The 19,762-nt window shown below is 42.3% G+C and overlaps 2 protein-coding genes across 2 annotated transcripts in view; both read left to right on the top strand.

Annotated features, from left to right (window-relative positions):
• LOC109426278 (uncharacterized) overlaps positions 1-19,177 on the top strand; it is a 112,459-nt gene extending 93,282 nt beyond the window's left edge. Inside the window, exon 8 of the mRNA XM_062852531.1 lies at positions 15,593-19,177. Coding sequence (XP_062708515.1) covers positions 15,593-16,721 — 1,129 coding nt within the window. The 3' untranslated portion in view covers positions 16,722-19,177. The remainder of the gene's footprint in view (positions 1-15,592) is intronic.
• On the top strand, positions 3,008-8,996 carry LOC134288254 (uncharacterized). The gene is made up of 2 exons (XM_062852530.1): positions 3,008-3,389; positions 3,456-8,996. The coding sequence occupies exon 2, from the start codon at positions 3,695-3,697 to the stop codon at positions 8,006-8,008; it is 4,314 nt and encodes a 1,437-aa protein (XP_062708514.1). The 5' UTR covers positions 3,008-3,389; positions 3,456-3,694; the 3' UTR covers positions 8,009-8,996.
• Positions 19,178-19,762: the final 585 nt, after the last annotated feature.

Here is a 19,762-nt window from a genome sequence, read left to right as displayed (position 1 = left end):
AATCCTTAGATTTTGCAAGGATTTTGTTCAATCGACTGGCTTCACTCAGACTGGAAACATTTGTACAAAGGTTTTCCCAGCCGGATCGTTCAGCAGACCGAAGAGCTTTCTGGTAGGCCTTGCGAGCCGACCTGAAAGCCTCCGATCCAGCCGAACGTCGTCTGTTCCAACTCTTTCTACATTGTTTCCTGAGTTTCGCCAGATCAGAGTTCCACCAAGGGGTTACTCTTGTGGTCTTCACAGACCGCAGAGGACAAGCTTGTTCAAAAGCTTCCATGATGAAGGCCATTGTAGTATCAACGGCATCATCTAAATCACTTGGAGTGTCAATTGATGGTGAGTATCCATGAAATTTGGCTGCAACCAAATCGGTAAAGAGATCCCAGTTGGTTGACCGGGGCTTCCTGAAACGCAAAGTTTGCGAAGTAACATTCACATGTTCAAAAAAAATGTAGCGATGATCAGATAAAGATTCTTCATCTGACACATGCCAATTGGTCAGCTCGTGACTAATTCTGCTAGAGCAAAGCGTTATGTCTAATACTTCCTCTCTAGCAGATACCATAAAGGTTGGGCGGTTGCCTATGTTAAGTAATCCAAGATCTGTAAAACTTAAGTATTCCATCAAACTGGAGCCTCTCAAATTGATGTCTGAGCTGCCCCAGAAGTGCAGTATGCAATGACTTGTTTGAAAGCTTCCGTAGGGGATGGTTCATCATGCGGTAAATAAACCGAACAATAAACGTATTTCCTGTTGAGATTTCCAACAGATGCATCGATTCTGATAGCACATACATCTCTAGTAGTTAGTTCAAAGATGAGTGTAGCAACGATTGCGTTGTTGACAAGCACACATGCTCGAGGCATGACACGTGAGTTTGCCATTTCATTTTTACTGAAAGTAGCGAACACCGGATTCACAAGGTTTCCTAGATAGAAATTCCCCTTACGAAAGTAAGGCTCTTGGACTAACGCCATTTGGGCTGTACCAGTTTGCATAAGTCTACAAAGATTGATCGTTTCTGTTCTTTTGTGCTGAAGATTGATCTGAGCTATCCTAACCGTAGCCACTACCCAAACTAGTCAAGATTAAACTCTTAACAATCACAGCACAAAAAAGAACAGCAACAATAAAGCCAGATCGGTATCGATTTGAGTGCGCCAAAGGCGAGGATGCACAGAATACACTGTGTTAAACGCATATTGCGAAACCATATAGGTGAAACTTTAAACTAATTAATAACATCTTCATAATCCCGCCCTTATTCAGCCTCAATTATGAGATTAAAGAAGGGCAGCTGATTGTCTCGGAGAAACACAAGGTCCACCGCGCTATTGCTCCGGTTAGCACAGTAAGGGCAAATACTGTGGAGGGTGCCCTGGTACTCCACAGGCTCCGTTTGCGATTAGGTTTTTATAAGACCCCCCTAACCATTCATTCCTAGGCACGGTAAGCGTAAAGCCGCATAACACCTTGAATTAGGGGTCACCTGATTAGTGAACTCCTACCACTGCACAGTGGCTGATTTCGTCATTTTAGCGCGCTTAATTAATAACTTTTTAACTATGACGTTTAGCGTCATGGTGTCTTCGAAAAAGTTTTTCGCTATAATAAGGAGCTTCTTTTAAACTATTGTAAAAAAATGATCAATCCCCCTAAAAGTGAGATAGAAAATTTATTTTTTGCATTTTTCAAGATACAAGGTTGGTGTCTTCACAAAAGTTGTAGATAATGTTATTTGGAGCAACTTTGTCAAAGACGCCAAGTTTGTAACTCCATTACTTTTCAAGATACGTTACGTTTTTTATCATCAGCCCCTTGAAAAGAGTTTTTGCGCAATAACTTTCGAAGAATTGATTCTACATTTTTCTGATATTCTACAAAGTTATAGATAATGGTAAAACATATAACTTCGCCGAACACGACATTCTTCTAATTTCTAAAATAAAATAGTTATAACGGTTTTTATAGTTTTTTGGGCCATATTTCAAGCATATATAATCTAGCTATAGGCAATTATATGCAAATTTCCTTTTAAACATATGAATATACAAGTAATTGCCTCTCTTAGAAAGCCAAAACCATCAAACTGTAAGAAACTGTAAGATGGTTTTTGTACAGAAACTTTCAGCCATGTATGTTACTTTTATATGGGATTTATTCATATCTTCAACATATTTATTTGACAGTTCATGGCAGCTTGCATTTTTATTGTTATTGTACGTGTGTGTGAATATATAGAATGGATTGTGGTGCATTCATGAAGTACGTTACACGAAAACTTACCATCTATTTATATTTTCTTACTAACTCACAGTGCTGCATGTAGTCCACGAAAAGAGCGAACGAAGTGCAATTTTTTTTCTCAAATTCTAAACTTGCGCGTGACATATTTTGTGAATGCTCCCTCTAGTACATGTATACAATAGTTATAGCTAATTATAAATCATATTGTACTTTACAGTAAGGTGCTGTTTAATCGTGATCTGACAGAAAAGTAACACTTTATGCGTTCTTTTCGTGGACTACGTGCAGCACTGTCAGTTAGTCAGAAAATAGAAGTAGATGGTAAGTTTTCATGTAACGTACTTCATGAATGTTGCAGAATGCACCCCAATCCTTTCTATATATTCACACACTTACTTAAAAATGCAAGCTGTAATGAACTCTCAAAAAATATGGTGATAATATGAATAAATCCCATATAAAAGTAACATACATGGTTGAAAGTTTCTGTACAAAAACCATCTTACAGTCTCTTACAGTTTGATGGTTTTGGCTTTCTAAGACAGGCAATTACTTGTATATTTACATGCGTAAAAGGAAATTTGCATATAATTGCCTATAGCTAGATTATATATGCTTGAAATATGGCCCAGAAAACTACAAAAACCGTTATAACTATTTTATTTTTGAAATAAGCGGGATGACGTGTTCGGCAAAGTTATGTGTTTTACTATTATCTATAACTTTGTAGAACATCAGAAAAATGTAGATGTGACGTCATATCGGACAGTCCGCACCTACCATATGAACACCCTGCTCCGAACGGTGTCGATATAATGGACAGCCAGCGTGACATTGTCCACTGACCACTGACGTCTCCATAAACAATAGGTAGCTAGAAAGCGAGATAGATTAAAATGCTGAATCATATAAGTGAACCGAAGTGCGTATAAACTATTGCTTTTTTTAGATATAATTTATTGCACCTATAGGTGCAATTACTATAGTAATCAACTAGTGGTGGAGTAATGTATGAACAGATATAGTGCATTTGTGGCTTAATACTAATAAGTTTTGTTCATCACAGATCATTGCATTTGGTGTACGGTCGAGTATTTACCAAATATTTTCTATTCTACAATTTATTATTCTAAGCTCAAGGGTAAGAATTAAAACCTAACATGCAGTGAATTTGTTAAAAACTATCCTAAATTTGTTAAAATAATAGATACATGCACATGCAATTTGCCTCTACTAGGAGGAGAAACCATCGGGGAGATTGGCAGTAGATGATATAAGGAGGCACTAAACGTAAGAGTATTGTTATCATCCAAATCGCATAATACTAATTATAATTTCATTAAAGGAAATTTTAACCAACCAAAAACTCCTGTGGTGGTTTAACGTTTCGGAAATCCCCTCCAGTTGGCGCGGCCAACATATTAAAATTTCGTTTACCCCGGAACGATGTCGGATCCAGGTATGGATGCTGCGAAGAAGACCAAAGGTAAGCAGCAAAAGTCTCCTCCTAGTATAAGGTCAGTTAATAAAGAACCCCCCAAAGACCCGTCTAAACAGACCCAGAACAAAGCCTCAAAAAGCGACATCGTCGCCAGTTCGACCTCTAAAACTCTAAACCCCCCTAAATCAAACCCTCAAGCCACCATTTCGGCTGAAAAGAGTTGTGCGTTATGCGAAAACCCGGTCAATGAGCGTATGGTGCAATGCAATACATGTGACGTGTGGCACCATTTCTCGTGCGTGGGTGTTTCCGAGGATATCAAGGGCTACAATTGGACCTGCTTGAAATGCGATACCGCGAAGGCAGCCAAAGGTGCGATTCCACGGAAGATGATGACGCGAGCTGCAGCTGCAAAAGGTGCAAAGAAGGCGAATCGGAAGGAGGGGCAGACAGATGGAGTGAACGAGCAGACGAAAGAGGCCGATGAGCTAGCCGGTGCAGTCGGAGGGTCAGCTCCTAGCTTGAAAGCGAGCCGGGCCGGTTCCGTAGTTTCAGCAGCATCACGAAAGTCGGCAAAAGCTCGTTTGGACGTGGAACTGCAGCAGATCAAAGCTGAGGAGGAGTTGATGCGAGAAGAAATGCAACGCAAGCGAGAATTGGCGAAGAAGAAGTTTGAAGTTCTGAAGGAGATGGCTGACTTGGAAGGTAGTGTCGGATCTGTCGTCGATCAGCCGAATGCGGTCAATAAGGTGGAACACTGGCTGAAGCATCATAACGAACTCCGTGAAAAGGACAAGCAGTCGTTGCACAAGGTGGATGATTGCGAAGACGATGTGGAAGCAGAATCTTCAACCGAACATTCAACGTCTGATAGCGGATCGGACAGCGAGGAAGAAGTGTCGTCTGACGAAGAGGTTGAACATGAAGCCAGTGAAAAGGAAGTGCAATGCGGCGGAGAGTCTGAACGGCGAAAACATCATCGTCCGAAGAAGACCGTGCGCCGGAAAACCCTGGAGGGTAAAAGCAACAAACGATCTGAAACAGGGCGGCCACAATCGTTGCGGAGTGATAGAAGACTGTCCAGGGATGAGTTAGCAGCCCGTCAAGTCGTTCCACGCGAGCTGCCGAAATTTAGTGGAAATCCGGAAGAATGGCCAATGTTCTTGTCCACTTACGAGGATACTACGGCCATGTGTGGATACACGGAAGCGGAAAACATGATTCGTCTGAGGAATTGTTTGAAGGGAGACGCGTTCAATGCTGTACGAAGTTTCTTGATGCGGCCTGAAACTGTGGAAAGGGCTGTAAGTGCGTTAAAGTTGCGGTTCGGTAGACCAGACACAATCATCGAGTTTTTGAAGGAGAAAATCATGGCGATGCCGATCATCCGACCGGACGCGATGGACAAGCTGGTCGACTTTGCATTGGAGGTGCAAAACCTTTGCGCCACAATCGAAACTTGCGGAGAGAAGCAGTACATGTGTGATACAACTCTGCTGAAGGAGTTCGAGAAGAAGTTGCCGCCGCAAATCAGACTAGATTGGGCGCGATACAAAAGGCAGTTGCGCAAAGTGAAGCTTTCGAAGTTTAGCCGGTGGATATACAACCTAGCAGAGGACGTGAACGTAGTTTTCGAGCCGCAGTACCGTGGAAGCAAGACGCAGGAGTTCAGAGCAGTTCGTAAGGAGAAATACGTTAACACTCACGCAGAAGTTCCAGTCAAGGAAAGAAGTCAGCCAGCTCGGACAACGCAGCAGTCAGCAATCGTAGGAAGCGGAGATAACAAACCCTGTCCGGCCTGCAAAGGCGATTGCAAATGCCTGGCGAAATGCAAGAGGTTCCTGGAGTTGTCTTATGAGTCGAAATGGGCGACCGTTCGTGGTTTCAATTTCTGCCGCAAGTGTCTTCGGCAGCACAAAGGTGGTTGTAATTCTGGAGAATGTGGGAAGAACGGTTGCACCTTCAAGCATCATGTATTGCTTCACAAGGATTTCGCTGCACCCGCTACAACGAGCAAAGACACGTCCAACGTAGGCGGATCTCCAAAGCAGAATGAAGAACGCAATGTCAACACGCATCGATCGGATACGGGTCCAGGTTCGTTTCGCTATTTGCCGGTGACTCTGTTTGGCGACGGAGTACAAGTCAGCTGTCACGCCTTCTTAGACGACGGATCGGAGTTAACTCTCATCGATCAGCAGCTTGCGGAGGACCTGAAGCTCTATGGAACGGTTCTTCCCCTCTGTCTGAAATGGACGGGAGGAACGCATCGCTACGAGTCCGACTCTCAGAGCATCGACGTTGAAATTAGCGGAAAGGATGGAAGGCGAACGCTGCTTCAGGGTGTAAGAACGGTAGAGGAGCTACAATTACCCTTCCAGTCCCTGGACATGGGCCTACTAGCGGAGAAACATGGATATCTACGTGGTTTACCCGTGGACTCGTACTGTAACATCCGTCCACGGATACTGATTGGGCTGAAACATGCAAACCTCATGCTGGTGCGGAAGAGTCGTGAGGGCAAGATGGGCGAGCCAATCGCTGTCAAAACCAATTTGGGATGGACTGTATATGGAGGCTGGACATCTCAGAACTCTTCGAGTACGGCCAGTCATACGTACCACATCTGCTCGTGCAACGAACAAAGCCTGACGCATCTAAATCAAATGGTCAAAAATTACATTTCCATCGACAGTTTAGCAGTACAGCCAAAAGCCTTTGGAAGGCTTTCCAAAGAAGATGAACGCGCTATGGCTCTTTTGGAATCCCGCACACACTTCAACGGAGAACGCTACGAAACGGGCTTGTTGTGGCGCTCTGATAAAATTCGACTTCCGGACAACAAGGTAGTTGCAATCCGTCGTTGGCGGTGCTTGGAGAAGCGCATGGAGAAGGACACGGAGTTGGCGAGCATCCTGCACGAAAAGATTGCGGAGTACCGATCGAAAAACTACATTCGCAAGCTTACATCGGAGGAGCTGTCAACCAAGCATGAGCGGGAATGGTATTTGCCCATATTTCCGGTTTACAACCCGAACAAGCCAGGAAAGGTCCGGATTGTATGGGACGCCGCTGCCCAAGCATTCGGCATTTCTTTGAATTCGGCGCTTCTTACCGGTCCAGATCAGTTGGCGTCACTTGTGGGCATCATGTACCAGTTCCGTGAACATCGAATAGGCGTATGTGCCGACATCCGCGAGATGTTCCACCAGGTCGGAATCGTTCCTGAAGACCAGCATTGCCAACGTTTCCTGTGGCGTGACCGCGACAAACAAGGTGAACCGGACACGTACGTCATGCAGGTAATGACTTTCGGCGCGAGCTGTTCTCCTGCCGCAGCTCAATTTGTGAAAAACAGAAACGCCGAAAGGTTTGAAGAAGAACATCCAGCAGCGGTGATGATCATCAAAAAACGGCATTACGTGGATGACATGGTGTTTAGCGTTGAAACAGAGTCGGAAGCAGTCACGCTCGCTGAGTCTGTGCGTTTTATCCACATGCAAGGCGGATTTGAAATCCGCAATTGGATTTCCAACTCTCCGTTAGTTCTTTCTTCAATGAATGGAGGCGAGTCGTCAGAAAAGGACTTGAACATATCAGCCGAGTTGTCGAGTCAGAAAATCCTCGGTATGTGGTGGGATACGAAGGACGATGTGTTTAAATACAAAATCTGCTGGACGAGATTTGATACGGCGCTGCTTGATGGAAGTCGTTGCCCTACTAAACGGGAGATTCTTCGAACGCTGATGACCATTTACGACCCTCTAGGTCTCATCGACCACTTCCTGGTCCTGCTGAAGATATTGCTTCAGGAGGTGTGGCGTGCTAATGTAGATTGGGACGAACAAATTCCTGATAACCTATTCGAGAAGTGGCGTGACTGGTTGCGGTTGCTGCCGGAGCTAGAGAAACTACGGATTCCTAGGTGTTACCGGCAAGTAGTCTCGTCGTTAGAAGCTGCTTCCATCGAAATGCACGTATTCGTTGATGCAAGCGAAAGTGCGATGTCAGCGGTTGTGTTCTTGAGACTCGTAGAAGGAGATCATGTTGAATGCTCGCTGATTGCTGGGAAAACTCGCGTCGCACCGTTGAAGTACACCTCCATCCCACGGCTGGAACTACAAGCTGCAGTTCTTGGTTGTAGATTGGCGAAAAGCGTTACCGAGAACCTGACGATGGACGTCTCAACGTGTACGTATTGGACTGACTCCCGAAACGTCCTATGTTGGTTAAGAGCCGACCATAAGCGGTACAGCGCGTTCGTCGGATCGAGGATCAGCGAAATTCAAGAGTCGACAGATGTCCGAGAATGGAGATGAGTTCCGACTCGATCCAACGTTGCTGATGATGGGACCAGGTGGCGAGACCGACCCGATTTGTCAGCGGATAGCAGGTGGTTTAAAGGTCCTGAGTTCCTGATGCAAGCAGAAGAAGACTGGCCTACACTTCCGCTGAAATCGCTTTCGACGGATGAAGAGATAAGACCCAGCGTGTTGCTCCACTTCAAAGTTCCTGAACCGGCAATCGATGTAGGAAGATATTCAAGTTGGCGACGATTACTTGCGGTGACGGGCTATGTTCTTCGATTTTGCTCAAATCTTCAGCGCAGACGTAGCAAGGAGTCAATCATCATTGGACCGTTGACCAGCGAAGAACTGCGAGGAGCGGAAGAATACCATTACCGGCAAGCGCAACGAGATGTGTATCCGGACGAAGTCGCAGCATTGGAAGCAAAAGAAGATACAGCCAAGCGTATTTCAAAGGCGAGCCCACTCTATAAGTTAAGCCCATTCGTTGACGATTTTGGCGTAATGAGGATGAAGGGCAGAACTACAGTGTGTGCGTATCTGCACAGTGACGCAAAGAATCCGGTTATTCTACCACCAAAACACCCAGTAACAACACTAGTCTTGATACATTACCACGAGAAGTACCTGCACCGTAACTACGAAATTGCAGTTAACGAAGTTCGCCAGAAGTACAGCATCTTTCGCCTAAGACAAGCCCTCGCTGCGATCCGTAGAAACTGTCAGTGGTGCAAAAATCGAGACGCTCTGCCTCAACCACCGGAAATGGCAGATCTTCCTGCGGCCAGACTGTCTGCGTACACGAGGCCATTCGCACACGTAGGGGTGGATTATTTTGGTCCGATTGAGGTAACGGTAGGTCGAAGGGTCGAGAAAAGATGGGGGGTTCTACTGACTTGTCTGACGGTAAGAGCCGTCCAAATCGAGGTAGCTCACTCCTTGACAACAAGTTCCTGCATAATGGCTTTGAGGAACTTCACGGCGCGAAGAGGTATACCTGTCAGCTACTATAGTGACATAGGTACGAATTTTGTGGGCGCAAACCGGGAGCTTCAGGAAGCACTTGAAGCGGTTGACCAAAATCAGCTGATGCGAGAGTTCGTAACCTCATCTACTGCGTGGCAGTTCAACCCGCCGGCTTCGCCCCATATGGGAGGCAGTTGGGACAGGCTCATACAATCGGTTAAGCGGAACCTGATCGAAGTTCTACATGCCCGGCGACCTTCCGATGAAGAACTGCGAAACGCGTTGACGGAAATAGAAGGAGTTCTGAATGCGCGCCCTCTTACTCACGTGCCAATTGATGACGAGGCGGCACCAGCATTAACACCCAATCACTTTCTGTTGGGATCATCCGACGGTTCAAAACCGTTGTCCCTGGTTGATGCAGATACTGCGGCATTGCGGAGAGGTCATCCGACTTCCCAGTGGTTGGCAAATCTCTTCTGGAAACGCTGGGTAAGGGATTACCTTCCCGACATAACACGGTGTACGAAATGGCACGAGCAGGTGAAGCCTCTGCAGGTAGGTGACGTGGTAGTAATTGTGGATCACGAGCACCCCAGAAACTGTTGGCCCAAGGGACGGGTCATTGGAGTAACCACTAGTGGAGGGCAAACTCGCAAGGCTACCGTGCAAACCGTTGGTGGGATCTACGAGCGACCAACCGTGAAGCTCGCGGTGTTAGATGTTCGGCGCGCGGAGGAGTAAGCGGAACCGGAAGACCTGGTCCGCGTACCGGGGGGGAGTGTGACGTCATATCGGACAGTCCGCACCTACCATATGAACACCCTGCTCCGAACGGTGTCGATATAATGGACAGCCAGCGTGACATTGTCCACTGACCACTGACGTCTCCATAAACAATAGGTAGCTAGAAAGCGAGATAGATTAAAATGCTGAATCATATAAGTGAACCGAAGTGCGTATAAACTATTGCTTTTTTTAGATATAATTTATTGCACCTATAGGTGCAATTACTATAGTAATCAACTAGTGGTGGAGTAATGTATGAACAGATATAGTGCATTTGTGGCTTAATACTAATAGTAGAATCAATCCTCCGAAAGTTATTGCGCAAAAACTCTTTTCAAGGGGCTGATGATAAAAAACGTAACGTATCTTGAAAAGTAACGGAGTTACAAACTTGGCGTCTTTGACAAAGTTGCTCCAAATAATATTTTCTACAACTTTTGTGAAGACACCACCCTTGTATCTTGAAAAAAGCAAAAAAATAAATTTTCTATCTCACTTTTAGGGGGATTGATCATTTTTTACAATAGTTCAAAAGAAGCTCCTTATTATAGCGAAAAACTTTCTCGAAGACACCATGACGCTAAACGTCATAGTTAAAAAGTTATTAATTAAGGGTGCTAAAATGACGAAATCAGCCACTGTGCACTGGAACAGGCGCAGTGATGCGGCTCCATACAAAAGGTGGCGAAAAGTCTTAACATGAATTATATACCTTCACAGCTTACCAAACTTTGTTATTTATTAGAATTAGTTATCAAGAAGACATTTTGACATCCCATGAGTCACATTGGCCACTTTTAGGACTATTCCGGAATCCTGGTTCCCCCGGGGAACAGGACAATTTTTGGATATTTTTAGAACCCATCCTGCGACACGCCATTTTTCATGATTTAAAAAAATAGGTCTAGTAGAAGTCATTTCCGGACTTTTGGGCGAGATTGGCCTCTTTCAGGACCGTTCCGGAATCCTGGTTCCCTTGGGGAAGAGGACAATATTTTGATGTTTCTAAAACCCATCTTGCGACACACCATTTTTCATGATTTTGCAAACACGTTCCATTAGAAGTCATTTCCGGAATTTTTAGCTAGATTGGCCACTTTCAAGACCATTCCGGAATCCTGGTTCCCTCGGGGAAGAGGACATTTTTTGTATGTTTTCAAACTCCATCTTGCGACACACCATTCTTCATGAATTTTAAAAATATGTACATTAGTAGTCATTTCAGCACCTTTTCTAGGTGGCCATCTAGAAAACATGACTCTACTCAAAACTCAAACAAATGAACATGTGCAAGTATACGGAACCGTCCAAGATTATTTTTTTAAATCTCGGCTTTATAAAACAATTGCTAATATTTGTGTTATATTGAGCAAAAACTAAGCTTGATTATTAAAAATTATTGAAATATGAACCAGTTGGTGTGTTATAAATTAGTTCCGCAAATTGCTCAATATGTCATTACAACAATAACATTTAAATTAGTTATACATTTCGTTTGATCAGTTATTATGTTCAAACTTTTAATTTTGCTTTTTGACTTATCCTAATAAAAAAAACAGAAAAAATAAGAATAACATTCATTTGATATCCATGGGTGAATCGATTGCTAACGACGATGATAATTATAAAGAAGCTTATTGAATATCGAATGGATAAAAGGTTAAATGGACAAAGGGTATAAAAGGCAAAAGATACTACATTGCAATTCAAAACAGCAACCATATTATTTGAAAGGTAATCCATAGGCTAAAGATAGAAGATTTGATTGGAATATTGCCATTTTAAATTCCAACCATTACTATGACAACGAATGTCGTAGAACAGGCTATGAATTAAAGAAGGATAAATCTCTGGGTGATATATCAACAAACAAAACGATATCAGATATAGCAATAAAGTATAATGTGGAGGAAATGCTCATCTTTGAAAATATTGGCAGACCAATTAAAATAATCTCTGGGATAATATAGCTTGACAGAATAACGAATTTTTCAATATTAAAAATATAAGAAACAAATGTATTATTCGTAAGTACGCTAATTATTTTGTAGCATTACTAGAAACAATATTATTCAAAAGAATGTAGAATACTATTTAAAAAAAAGTATTAGTAATCACGCCAATAACTGTAAAAACAAGTTATTCGAGAGAACAGCCATCGTTCAAAAGAGGTATAAGTTCTTCAAAACACTTATACCAGGTGAACACCAACTATTATAATAAGCCCAGATTAGAGGTTCGATTACGATTAGAAAAAAATTCCGACTCCCTGGGTATAGTGTGGTATTATGCCTATTATGCAATATACAAACACAATACAATGGAAAGCAAAAGAAACCCTGCATTCAATAGGAAGCGCTAAAAAAGAACTCTAAGTTGAAGAGATGCAGGTCAAGTTGCAGTGAGAATATAAAGCAGGAAAAAAGATGGTCGCATCGGCATTGTTTCTTTTCTTTTTGTTGTCAATTCAACATTCGTCCTTCTGTCCTTTCAACCTTCTGAACTATTTTTTTTTTTGTTTCGACCTTTTGTCCATTCGACCTTTTATCCATTCGACCTTTTGTCCATTCGACCTTTTGCCCATTCGACCTTTAGTCCATTCGTCCTTCTGTCTTTTCGATCCTAGTTATTATTCTAGTTATTTCATTTATTTCGACCTTTCGACCTTTTGAGCTTCGACCTTCGACCTTTTGATTTTTGACATTTTGTCCTACAACCCCCTGAGAGCATATTTTACTATATTTGTTATACATTCGACCTTTTGTCCATTCGTCCATTTGTCAATTTGTCCATTCGACCTTTTGTTCATTCGTCCTTCTGTCCATTCGACCTTTTGTCCATAGACTTTCGACCTTTTGTCTTTAGACGTTCTGTACTTCGACCTTTTCTCCTAAAGCTTATCCGTTCAGGCACAACCCGAAGAACATTCATAAAACATCACACGAAAGCCATGTTTTGACATTACTACATACATGTTTCTTGCCACAAGGTCCCCGGGGCACCACGAAACGTCCGAAAGTTTTCTAGCGTAGCTTCTGCTATCGATGATCTGTCCAAGTTTCAACCAGCAGAATACCCTTAGTGTATACATATTTTTTAACTTAACCAGGTTTCCTATAGAACCTAAATGTTTGAAGATGCGGTAAGAGTTTTGGTCAACATGATATGCTTGTAGTCGATTCCCGGTGATCATTGCACCACAAATATATTTTTTACTTCAACATCGAGTTCTTAACTAAATTTTCAATCGAATGATATATAAAATGATGTTGTTTGGTTAAAATGTCACTGGGCTGTAAGGGTTTGATTTTCCGCGTTTATATATGATCCTAGTGCATTATTTGTAAGTTTTTTGTTCAGCTCGTACGGTTTATACTTTATCGAAAATGTTGATGCCATTTTATGTTACCCCAGAATAATAAGTCTCCGTGCATAAATAAATAAGGTATGCCTGTTTTATATTCGAATTTGTGTCATATTGACCCTAGCATACTAATAGAGTTAACGACTGAACGAACACTGCCTTCATTCGAACTGCATGTACGGCTCCGTTAAACTCTAGGACGTGTGAGCTTGGACAGCTCAAATGAATAACACAAAATTGCAATGAAATCGTTTTAGCATCGCCAATCTCAGCTACAAATGAAAAAAAAGAACCCATTTTAACAGATGCTTTTACCCTGACTACAATGATATGCATACCAAGTCCAGGCACGAACGGTATTATTTTGTACTAAATATTGTATCATACTCTATGTTCAAGGGACTTAAAACATAGGTTGCGCAAGTTTGCGCAAGATGACCCATTGATTTTCTGAAAGACGACATGAAAATCTTCAAAATAAGCATAGCGTGAAATGTGTCCAACTGCGTCCTCATATTTGAAAACTTAGTTGAATTTTTTTTCGTTTCCCCAAACATTTTACAAAGAAACTAAAAATGCAACACTTTTCAACACATACTTTGTAATGCTGCAAAAAAAATCAATTTCGGTCCAATCTTATTAAAACTTTGGTAATAAGCTCTCGAAATAGTTCAAAAATAATACAGGACCTATATCTGAAAGTTGATTTTTTGACTTTTCGCCGCCCTCGCATCACTGTGAGGCGGTCCGTAGTGCTATTCTTAACCAGTTGAACTAACCGCTACCGACACTACACAGCTATCTAGGCTGATCGGGAAAAGAAGTTAATATTGGTGATCATACGGGCCCGAAAAGCCGTAAAATTATTTATTTAACTAAATCAATCGATTCAAAGATGTCATTTGATAGAAAATTGAATAATCTTTCGAATAAGGGCCAACAAATTACGATAAGTTTGACCATTTTCAAGTTATAGCCAGCAAAAACAATAACACAGCGCAACATTTTTTTTGTCTCAAGAGCAAACTTATGTTTCTCTAACAGATTTTGGGCCACTGAATCCGAATCCAGGCTCAGATTTGCTCCAGTACGTCACAATTTTGAGCTATACCTTAATTTATTGGGCAAAATGTGCGATTTTGGGCTTTTTTGACTGCAAGCCATTAAGCATGGAAATATTTCTTTTAGCCAATCAAAGGATAAATTGGTCAATTAACATCTAAATTAACGACTCATGCAAAATATTTCATTTTGTCTAATCGAATTTGATAGTTTTAAGCGATTAATGTTAGGCACGGTATTTCCCATACAAGTTACCCTCCAAAAGTTGCATGCAAGTTTAATTACTAACATAAAATGCTTAAATCTATTAAATTTGATTTGATTAAACGAAATATTTTGCATGTGTCGTTAATTTAGATGTTGATTGACCAATTTACCTTTTGATTGGTTAAAACTAATATTTCCATGCTTAATGGCGGGCAGTCAAAAAAGCCCAAAATCGCATAATTTGCTCTATAAATTGAGGTATAGCTCAAAATTGTGACGTGCTGGAGCAAACCTGAGCCCGGACTCGGAATCGGATTCAGCAGCCCAAAATCTGTCAAAGACACATAAGTTTGCTCTTGAGACAAACCAAAAGTTAATTTTTGTTACGCTGTGTAAGAATCAAGAACATGGGAAGTTTAATAACTGCGTTACGGTTGAGATTTGACCATATGCGTAGAACATTTTTTTTTTACCAATTATGGTCCTCTATCACTCTTGAAAAAGTATGCGCTCAGGAAACCAACACCATGTATTTTAAACGAAAACATTCAACGCAGCGGTTTTCGCTGTTTAGTGAACTCTCTTATAAAAATTATCAACAAAGATCAAACTACTTATTTCGACATGTAAAACTTAAAAATGAATCTCTTGATTTAAAGAATTCTCATTATAATGACAATACAAAAGAAATAGAATCCAAGTTGTTTTTTTTTTGCAAAGCATGAATAATAACGTCAGCAAAGCCTAAACTGGCTACTTCCACTGGTAACTTCCTTTTTATGTAAAAGCACTTCCAATCTACATTTGTGTCGCATACAAGTACTCGATTCTGAAAGCAATTCTAGAGAATCTTGTGCAGTTACTTGGGTAATCAGACTTAGGAGCGCTCTGGCAATAGTCGTTTAAGCCTGAAACGCAAAATACATGTTTTTTTTTCTAGTAAATGAGTCAATTCGTAACAACTTTGCCAAAGGCAGCAACCGTTTTTGTTTAGTGTGTGATTTTAAGCTGCCATTTTATTTGTCTTGGAGGGGGCATACAACCAGTTTTATTTAGACAAATATACAATGATAGTGTCACTTTTATCACTAAACAAATTGTGTACATTGACCGGGTAGTTACCGAATATTAAACTCGCTACCTCTTTCATAGATGTATTCTTTGAAAATTTTCCACTAATTTATTTGCCCTTTTTCCATTTTCTGCAGGAGCCAACTATCAATTTGTTCCGAGCCTGCCATCGCTCCTCGCAATCTATCCTGTCAATCGAGCTTAGAACCGTGTGTCCCTGAGGAAGATAGCCCCGAGCAGGAGGAACCATCGCCGAATGCAGATAGGTCTCCTATCTCCCATGGGCATCAACAACAGGTCAGCGTTAACGCCTCCTCAACCAACAAACCCTCCCTGCCATCAAAGGAAGGATTCCAATCAGCCCAACCAGCTCGACCGGACTCATTAGTTCTGGTGGGCAGAACCGCAACCACTGCTGACGACCCGCCGAACGAGAAGGCCAATCGCTTTCTCTACCGTAGCAACTCGACGAAAAGTTTCCGCAAACCGAAACCGAAAATCAAAAGCAAAAAACTCAGCAACGAATTTGATCAGATATATGTGATTAGTAGCAGTAGCGGGGGTGGGCTCGAGCACGGCAGCACCGGGGTAGAGATGGCTCCGGTCGGCTCGGCCAGCACCGGAAGTGCTCGTTATCCTAATTTCCATCATGCACGTGATGATGACTACTACGACTCGATTGAAGTGATACACGAGCGACGCAGTAAGAACTTTAGTAAATTCAACAGCGTTTGTGGAGATGAGACGCACTCGGTGCACAGTCAGGATGGTGGTGGGGTAGGTCTAGAGCCATCGAGCTGTCGTCAGGAAACGGAAAATTTTCTCCCCGTGGGAGAATGCTTAGGGTTGAACAAATTTAGTGTAGTGGCCGACATTTCACCTGCCATGGCCAATCATGAGGCAAGTCCGGAAAAGCAGCACTCAGAAGAACAGACTTCGAAAATGACTGCCATTGTGGCTAGTGGGTCTCTTGAAGGTTGTGCTTTTGGCTCTACCAGCGAGGACGACGACGATGAAGACAACGATGGGAAACAAACCGCAGATCACAATGGCTCTATTCAACGGTATGATACGGTTATCTATAATGCAGGCGCCACCGGCAGTGTCGAAAGTGAAGAAACTGCGGTGACACCGGTGAACGACGTTGATGACGGTGAGCGAAAGATTTCTGCAGAGGTCAGTGTGGGCGAGGGGGTGGGTGAAACACGTGATGCGGAATATAGTGGCGCTGATAAAGGCGACGAGAATGGTGCACAGGACGAGTAGCTTCAGTAGGTTGTTAGGTTATACCTGACTCCATTGAAGATGAAGGTAATAAACGTGCTGTTAGGGAGTACATCAACGTGCGCATGAAAGAGTGAACGAGTTGATAAGAATGAATGACAAAGGACGTGGAAGATTGTTTATTTAGTTCTAATCGGATTATCGTTTCCCCGTGTCACCTCTGACCTGATTTTATGAACTTATTCACTTAGTGCCAAAACATTTCACTTGAATCAAAATAAATGCTTTTGTTTCGTTAAATTGGGGACAAGATGCGTCAGTGCCATTTTTTTACCGTACTAGGATATATGTTTTGAATGATTCAATAACTTACCCAAATGAATAACATCAATCCACAAAAAGTAGTTAATAATTTCAAATATGTTTACGTTCGTTCATCAAATTGTGGGTTGCTGTAGATGCCCATTACCATGGAGCGGAGCATTGAGGTGACTTAAACGTTGAACTATTCGTCATTGAAATCATCGTCATCATTAAATATTTGAAAGCAGTTTTTTCGTTCAAAACAAAAGTCTTTGCTATGAAAATAAATTCACTATACTCCACACGAGGAATAGAATGCAGTGAATATATTTTCATGGTCGATGTTTTGATTTGCAGCGAGAAAACTGCTTTTTATTTTCCGAAAAATGATGACGAATGCTTGAGCCTTAAACATGATGATTTTGCTCTATTAGCTCAACGCAGAGTAAGCTCATTGATCTTGCCGATTGCCGCTAGTTGGAAGGTTTAATCATCAATGTTAACAAGATTAAATTAAGTAAAAAGAAAATCGTGTTATGTACTGTTCCTTTGAATTCCACCAAGAATTTGCATCCTTTAACTAACAGATACGTATTTCGACCTCAACTGTAAGGTCGTCTTCAGTGTCTTGTACTTGACTCGACTGGATTAAATTGTGGAATATGGAAGGATCATTGGAAAGCTTACAATATCATAGTAGCCAAAAGGCGGCTGATGACGACACCAAGATCAACATAGGTGCACGGATCAAGAAGACATGTGCTGCCTTTGCGATTTAATGAAATCCATGTAAACCATCGGATTGGTCGACGCACTAAAATTTGGATTTTCAACTCAAACGTGAAATTTGTGCTGCAGTACGCCAGTAAAACCTGGTATGTAGTAGAGAACACTTAACGGCTGCAGGTCAATAATCTTGAACGCAAAGTTTTCTTTATCGTTTATGTCACCAAAAACTGGCTGCGACAGAAACTCAAAAGTGAATGTAGAGTGGGTCAATCACACTCTACGAAGAGTCGGAAGCGGGATCTACGAACAAGTGTTTAAGGGCCAAACACAATGACAACGGCAAAACGGAACGGAACGGCAGGAATGACAAGCACGGAATTCCCTGGTATTTCTCTTGGAATCCATTCTAAGTTTTTTTTCCAGGAGATCTCTATGAGACATTCCTAGTTTCTTCTGGGATTAGTCCAAGAGTTCCTTCTGAGATTGCCCCAGGAGTTCCTTCCGGAATTCCTCCAGGAATTCTTTCCAGGATTCATCCAGGAGTTCCTTCTGAGATTTCAGGAGTTTCTTCCGAGATTCCTCCAGGAGTTCCTTTTGAGATTTTTTCAGGAGTTTCTTCCAGGATTCCTCCAGGAATTTCGTCCGAGATTTCTCCAGGAGATTCTTCTGAGATTCTTTCAGAAGTTTCTTCCGTGGTTTCTCCAGGATTTTCTTTCGGTTTTCTTCCAGGAGTACTTTCTGGGATTCCTCCAGGAGTTTCTTTCGGGATTCCTCCAGGTTTCCTCCAGGAGTTCCTTCAGAAGTCCCTTCGGATGTTTCTGCAGGAGTTCCTTCCGGGATTCCTCCAGGAGTTCCTTCAGGGATTCATCCAGGAGTTTTTTTTTTCCGGAATCCCTCCAGGAGTTCCTTCCGGAATCCCTACAGGAGATCCTTCTGGAATTTTTCCAGAAATTCCTTCTGCGATTCCTCCAGGAGTTCCTTCTGAGATTCCTTCAGAAGGCTCTTCTACCGTTTCTCCCCGAATTTCTTCCGGGATTCTTCCAGGAGTTCTTTCTGAAATTCCTCCAGGAGTTCCTTCCGGGATTTTTTCAGGTGTTCCTTCAGAAGTCCTTTCCGATGTTCCTCCAGGAGTTCCTTCCGGGATTCCTCCTGGAGATTCCCCTAGAAGTTCCTTCCGGGATTCCTCCAGAAGTTAGTTCCTATCAGGATTCCTTCAGGAGTTCCTTCCAGGGTTCATCCAGGAGTTCCTTCCAGGATTTCCTTCCAGAAGTTCCTTCCAGGATTACTCCAGGAGTTTTTTTTCTGGGATTCCTCAAGGAGTTCCTTCTGGAATTTCTCCTGGAGTTCTTTCGGGAATTTCTTTCGAGATGCCTCCAGGAGTTCCTTATGGGATTCCTCCAGAAGTTCATTCCGGGATTTCTCCAGGAGTTTCCTCCAGAGATTTCTCCAGGAGTTCTTTGATTCTTCCAGGAGTTCCTTCTCCAGAAGTTCATTCCTAAATTCCTCTAGAAATTTATGCTGAGTTGCCTCCACGAGTTGATGATGATGATGATGGTCCCGCCACATACCCCTACAAAGGTTTGAACTAGACGATATATCTTTAAGATAATTATTAATTATGATCAATGAAATCAGATTTGCAAACTAAATACGGTCTGATTCTTTTCACAGATATAAACAACATTAAAATTTGTCATACTGTACAGCAAAAACATAAATTTCTAAATACTGCTGCTCTCATCTACAGATGTTTGCAAGCGTTACTAGTGATCATGAAAGATCAGAAAATCAAAGTTCCTTCCAGAACTCCCCCAGGAGTTCTTCCTGGGATTCTTCCTGGAATTCCTTCCGAGATTCCTCCAATAGTTCCTTACGGGATTCATCCAGGCCATCCTGCTAGCATTCCTTCCGGAATACCTTCCGAGATTCTTCCAGAAGTTCCTTCCGAGATTCCTCCTGGGATTTCTTCAGGAGTTTCTACCAGGATTCATCTAGGAGTTCCTTCTGGGATTCCTTCTGGATTCGTTTCCGAGTGTCCTCCAGGAGTTCCT

This window comes from Aedes albopictus, chromosome 2 (assembly GCF_035046485.1).
Source record: "Aedes albopictus strain Foshan chromosome 2, AalbF5, whole genome shotgun sequence".
Classification (NCBI taxonomy): Eukaryota; Metazoa; Arthropoda; class Insecta; order Diptera; family Culicidae; genus Aedes; species Aedes albopictus.
This window is presented reverse-complemented; position numbering and strand designations above follow the sequence as displayed.